The 5,252-nt window shown below is 37.6% G+C and overlaps 1 protein-coding gene across 1 annotated transcript; it reads right to left on the bottom strand.

Moving 5' to 3' along the window:
• Positions 1-2,726: 2,726 nt before the first annotated feature.
• LOC129149396 (spermatid nuclear transition protein 3) lies at positions 2,727-3,275 on the bottom strand. The gene is made up of 2 exons (XM_054717354.1): positions 3,132-3,275; positions 2,727-2,935 (listed from the first exon to the last, which is right to left on the bottom strand). Exons 1-2 carry the CDS (start codon positions 3,273-3,275, stop codon positions 2,798-2,800), a joined length of 282 nt encoding a protein of 93 aa, XP_054573329.1. The 3' UTR covers positions 2,727-2,797.
• Between the last annotated feature and the right edge of the window lie 1,977 nt (positions 3,276-5,252).

The raw sequence follows: 5,252 nt of genomic DNA, 5'->3' as shown, positions 1-5,252 counted from the left end.
TGGGAAAATTGGACAGATACAAGCAAAAAAAATGAAGCTAGATCACCAACTTACACCATACACTAAAATAAACTCAAAATGGATATAGGACTTAAACATCAGACGGGAAACCATAAAAATACTAGAGGAATCCACAGGCAGCAAAATCTCAGTCATATGCCAAAAGAACTTCTTCACCAATACTGCCCCTAGGGCAATGGAAGCTAAAGAGAAAATTAACAAATGGGACTACATCAAAATAAAAAGCTTTTTTACAGCAAAAGAAACCATCAACAAAACAAGAAGAAAGCCCACTCTATGGGAGAACATATTTGCAAATGGTATCACTGATAAAGGTTTAATCTCCAACATCTACAGGCAGCTTATACAACTTAATAAAAGGAAGATAAATGATCCAAAAAAAAAAAAATGGGCAACGGACCTAAATAGAATCTTTTCAAAAGAAGACAGAAGGAAGGCCAAGAGACACATGAAAACATGCTCAACGTCACTAATTACCCGAGAGATGCAAATCAAAACAACAATGCAGTACCATCTCACACCTGTCAGAATGGCAATCATCAACAAATCAACAAATGACAAGTGTTGGCGAGGATGCAGAGAAAAATGAACCCTCGTGCACTGCTGGTGGGAATGCAGACTGGTGCAGCCACTGTGGAAAACAGTATGGAGTTTCCTCAAAAAACTGAAAATGGAACTCCCATTTGACCCAGTAATCCCACTCCTAGGAATATATCCTAAGAAACTGGGAACACCAATAAGAAAGGATATATGCACCCCTATGTTCATAGCAGCACAATTTACAATAGCTAAGATCTGCAAACAGCCTAGGTGCCCATCAGCAGATGACTGGATCAGAAAACTATGGTACATCTACACAATGGAATATTACGCTGCCATAAAAAAGAAGGAATTCTTACCATTTGTAGCAACCTGGATGGAATTGGAGAACATTATGTTAAGTGAAATAAGCCAGTCATTGAAAGAAAAATACCACATGATCTCACTCATTTATGGATAATAAAGAACATTATAAACTTGAACAAAAAGATAGATACAGAGACAGTAAAGCATCAAACAGTCTCTCAAATTACAGGGGGAAAGTTAGGGAGTGCTGGGGAAGATAAGAGATCAACCGAAGGACTTGTATGCATGCATATAAGCATAACCAATGGACGCAAAACTCTGGGGGGTGAGGGCATATATGGGAGTGGCGGGGTCAATGGTAAGATATGTACACATATAATACCTTAATAAAAAAAATTTAAAAAGTACAATAGCCCATGATGTGGGAAGTTCATTTTGGTAAATATTGAGTTTTTAATTACTTATTCACTTAATAAACACTCTAAGCCCTGTGCTGGATATTGGGGTTATCATGATGAATGGAAAAAGTATGTTTCCTGATATTTTAAGATTTACATTATATTAGGGTAGAAGGATAGACAGAAGTAAGCACATAAGCATAATAGAAATATCATCAAATAATGATAATGACTATGAGGATAAAGTAGAAAAATGACAAGCAATTGGAGTGAAGGTGGACAGAGAAAGCATCTTTTGAGAGAAATTCTTTCAGCTGAGAATTGAATGATGAGAAGGAGAAAGTCATGCAAATACCTGGCATGGCTCAGTGGCTTGGATTTGATCTATGAACCAGGAAGTCATGGTTGGATTCCCAGTCAGGGCACATGCCCTGATTGTAGGCTCTATCCCCAGTAGGAGGCATTCAGGGCAGCTAATTAATGATTCCCTCTTATCATTGATGTTTCTCCCTTCCTTTCTGAAGTCAATAAAAATATATTTTTAAAAAAGAATGTTCTCTTATCCTTTGCAACATCATGGATGGACCTGGAAATTATTGTGCCAAGAGAAATAAGCCAGTCAATGAAAGGTAAGTATCACATGATCCCATTTATATGTGGAATCTAATGAACAAAATAAATTGATGAACAAAATAGGTCCAGAGGCATGAATGTATGGAACAGATTGACAGATCTCAGATGGGGGATAGGAAGAGATTAACCAAAGAATTTATATGCATATATGTATAGCCAATGAACAGAGACAATAGTTAGGTGGAGGTCTTGGGTGGAGTGGGAGCTGGGTGGAGTGGGGCAAAGGAGTGGGGGAAATGGAGGACATCTATAATACTTCCAACAATAAAAAATAAAATTTAACAAAGAAAAGGGTTCTGGAGATGGGTTACACAAAAAGGTAAATGTTCCTTTAACACTACTGAACATTACATTTAAAATTTTAAAAATGGCTGAGTTGGTAAGTTTTATCTTATGTCTGTTTTAGCACAATTAAAAACTTTTTAAAAGAAAAATAAAAAAGTAAAAATAAATGTTGATGTTATCAGAAAGAGAGAGAGAGAGAAGCCAAGCCCTTTTTTCTCTTTGCCCATGGGTTAAAATATTAAGAATGAGAATTTGTCTTCTGTGCTCAGTCCTCACCCAGTCTTTATCTCCAATGTCTGGCTGTGTACCTGCCACTGCATCTCCTAACTGTTCTTAACTCACTTTCTCTTTTTTCTCAGGCCTGTCTCTTGCCTTCTTCCTTTAGATCAGAGGAATTACACATACACACACACACGTGCACACACACACACACACACACACATACACACACACACACCTTCTATATTATATAGGATTTTCAGAACTTGTTGGTTTTATTTTATTCACCACCAACTCTGTTTCATGATGGTGTTGTATCTTATAGGTGCGTCATTTCGTAGGATCTCCTTGGCCTGATCTCAGTGCTTTCAGCTCAGGAGGCTACTATTCGGCCACTACTTTGTTAATGGCCGAAACTTCTTGGCCCTTTTCACTCTCTTCACCTTCCTTGGAATTTCTGTACTAGTGCAAGAGGATTTTTTTCTTGAACTCCCATGAAGCAGTCTTTTTATTCCCCTTTGTATCTTCTTCACCTAGAAGGGCAACAGGATGACCCCAGAAATTCACTGGATGGGAGGAAGAAGATGGCAACAGGATGGAAAGGAGGGTTTCATGAGAAGAGGCACAGGCAAATGAAGGATTTTATGCCAAACAAGGAACAGGCAGGAGTCTTGGGAAGAGGGAAATCAATGAGAAAGAAAAAGAGGAGCTTGGATGAGGTAGTCTCACCTTGCCACCATCTCTGGACCTGGATTGATGAGGATTCTTCCTCTTCTTCCTCCGTTTTGTGATTGAAGTTGTTTGTTTTGTGCTTGGGGTTGCTTGTTCCATAACTTTTCTACGTTCCTCTGGTTTCCTGGAAACCTTAGCCATGTTGAACCATCCCTGTGGTCTTCTACTGAGCTCCTAGCCAAACTAAAAAATATCCCTTGCCAGGACAATGAAGAGCCACACCCTTCAGCTTTGTTTGTTCAGCTAGGCAGTAGGTAATTATAGGGAGGGGCTTAGACATCACAAATCACCAGTCTTGGCTCCTCCCTGATGGTGGGGGTGCTAGGGAAACCAAGATATGCTGATTGGGGTTGGAGAGAGTTGGCATTTCCTGAACATTCCCCTGTAGAACTTTCCCAAGGTGGCCTGCTATCCCTTGTCATCATCTACACACATGGCAGGAAGAATGTTTCTTTCAAGGCCTTCCCTTCAGCCACTCCAGCTCTTTTTGTTTTATTTTGTTCTTTCCCATCCTTCACCATTATCTAGTATTTTGGATATCTTATCTAAAATCCTTCCAAGATAGCATAACTATATTTTTCTATGGAGATGCAAATCCTCCCATTTCCCTTCAACAGTTTTCTCTTATGCAACTTGAAGATAGATTCCCCTTTTGGCTATTACCAGGAAACTTCCTCCTCATATCCTCTTCTCACTTTCTATGTTGATCTCCTCAGTTTTCTGTTCTTCTGTCTGAAATGTCTGCCTTTATCAGTAATCAGAACAGTATGGTATTGGCATAAGGTTAGACAAGTAGAGCAATGAAATAGGATTGAATGTTGGAAATACACCTATATATCTATTGGCAATTGATTTTTGAGAAGAATGCCAAGAACATTCAATGAGAAATAATAATTATTTTCAACAAGTGGTATTGTGACAACGTGATATCCGTATGTAAAAGAATAAATTTGGACCCCTATTTCTCATTATACAATACTCAGATGAACTCAAAACAGATCAAAGACCTAAATATAAGAGTTAAAATTATAAGAAGAAAGCATAGGCAAAAATATTCATGATTCTTGAATAGGTAATAGTTTCTTAGATATAACAAAAAGAATACAAGCACAAAAGAAAAAAATTGACAAGGTGACATCTAAATTAAAACCTTGTGATTTAACAAACCTTATCAAGAAAGTGAAGACACAAAATTGAATGTACAGAAGTGAAGGAACAGAATAGGAGGCAAATTTTGTACATCATATGCCTGCAAGGGAAATTTATCTACAATATACAAAGAACACCACAATTTAAAAAAATATATTTTTATTGATTTCAGAGAGGGAGAGAGAGAGCAAGGTATAAAATTAATGATGAGAGAGAATTATTGATTGGCTGCCTCCTGCACACCCCCCACTGGGGATTGAGCCTGCAACCCTGGCATGTGCCCTGACCAGGAATCTAACCATGACTTCCTCATTCATAGGTCAATGCTGAACCACTGAGCCACAGTGGCCGAACAAGAACAGCACAATTTAAAAGTGGCTAAAAGACTTGAAAGACACTTCTCTAAAGATAAACAAATGGTCAATTAGCACACAAAAAAGATACTCAACATCATTAGCCATCAGAGAAATGTAGATCAAAACCAAAATGAGATATCACTTCACACCCACTAGTATAGCAATAATTTAAAAGTTAGATAATAACATGTATTGGTGAGGTTGTGAAAAAATTGAAACCCTCATACCCTGCTTGTGCGAATGTAAAATGGTGCAGCAGTTTGAAAAACAGTCTGGCAGTTTCCCCTAAAATATAAGCATAGAGTTATGATATGACCCTGGAATTCCACTCCTAAGTATATCTACCCATGAGAAATGAAAACTATATCCACACAAAAACATGTACATGAATGTTCATAGTAGCATTTTTCATAAATGCCAAAGATTGGAAACAACTCAAATGTCCATCATCTTGTGAATGAATAAATAAAATGTGGTATATCCATAGAATGGAATGTTATTTGGCCATAAAAATGGAATTCTAATACTTGCTGCAAAATGTATGAACCTCAAAAACATTGTGCTAAGTGAAAAAAGCCAATCACAAAGGACTACATGTTATGTTTCTATTTAT

This window comes from Eptesicus fuscus, chromosome 1 (genome assembly GCF_027574615.1).
Source record: "Eptesicus fuscus isolate TK198812 chromosome 1, DD_ASM_mEF_20220401, whole genome shotgun sequence".
In the NCBI taxonomy this organism is placed as follows: Eukaryota; Metazoa; Chordata; class Mammalia; order Chiroptera; family Vespertilionidae; genus Eptesicus; species Eptesicus fuscus.
Note: the sequence above shows the minus strand (reverse complement) of the source record. Positions and strands in the feature narration are given on the sequence as shown.

Excerpts from the sequence above, each read along its gene's own strand:
- LOC129149396 (XM_054717354.1), bottom strand. The coding sequence starts at position 3,275 with ATGGCTAAGGTTTCCAGGAAACCAGAGGAACGTAGAAAAGTTATGGAA. Across the intron at positions 2,936-3,131 it reads GGTCCAGAGATGGTGGCAAG|GTGAAGAAGATACAAAGGGG; the intron begins GTGAGACTACCT and ends TTGCCCTTCTAG.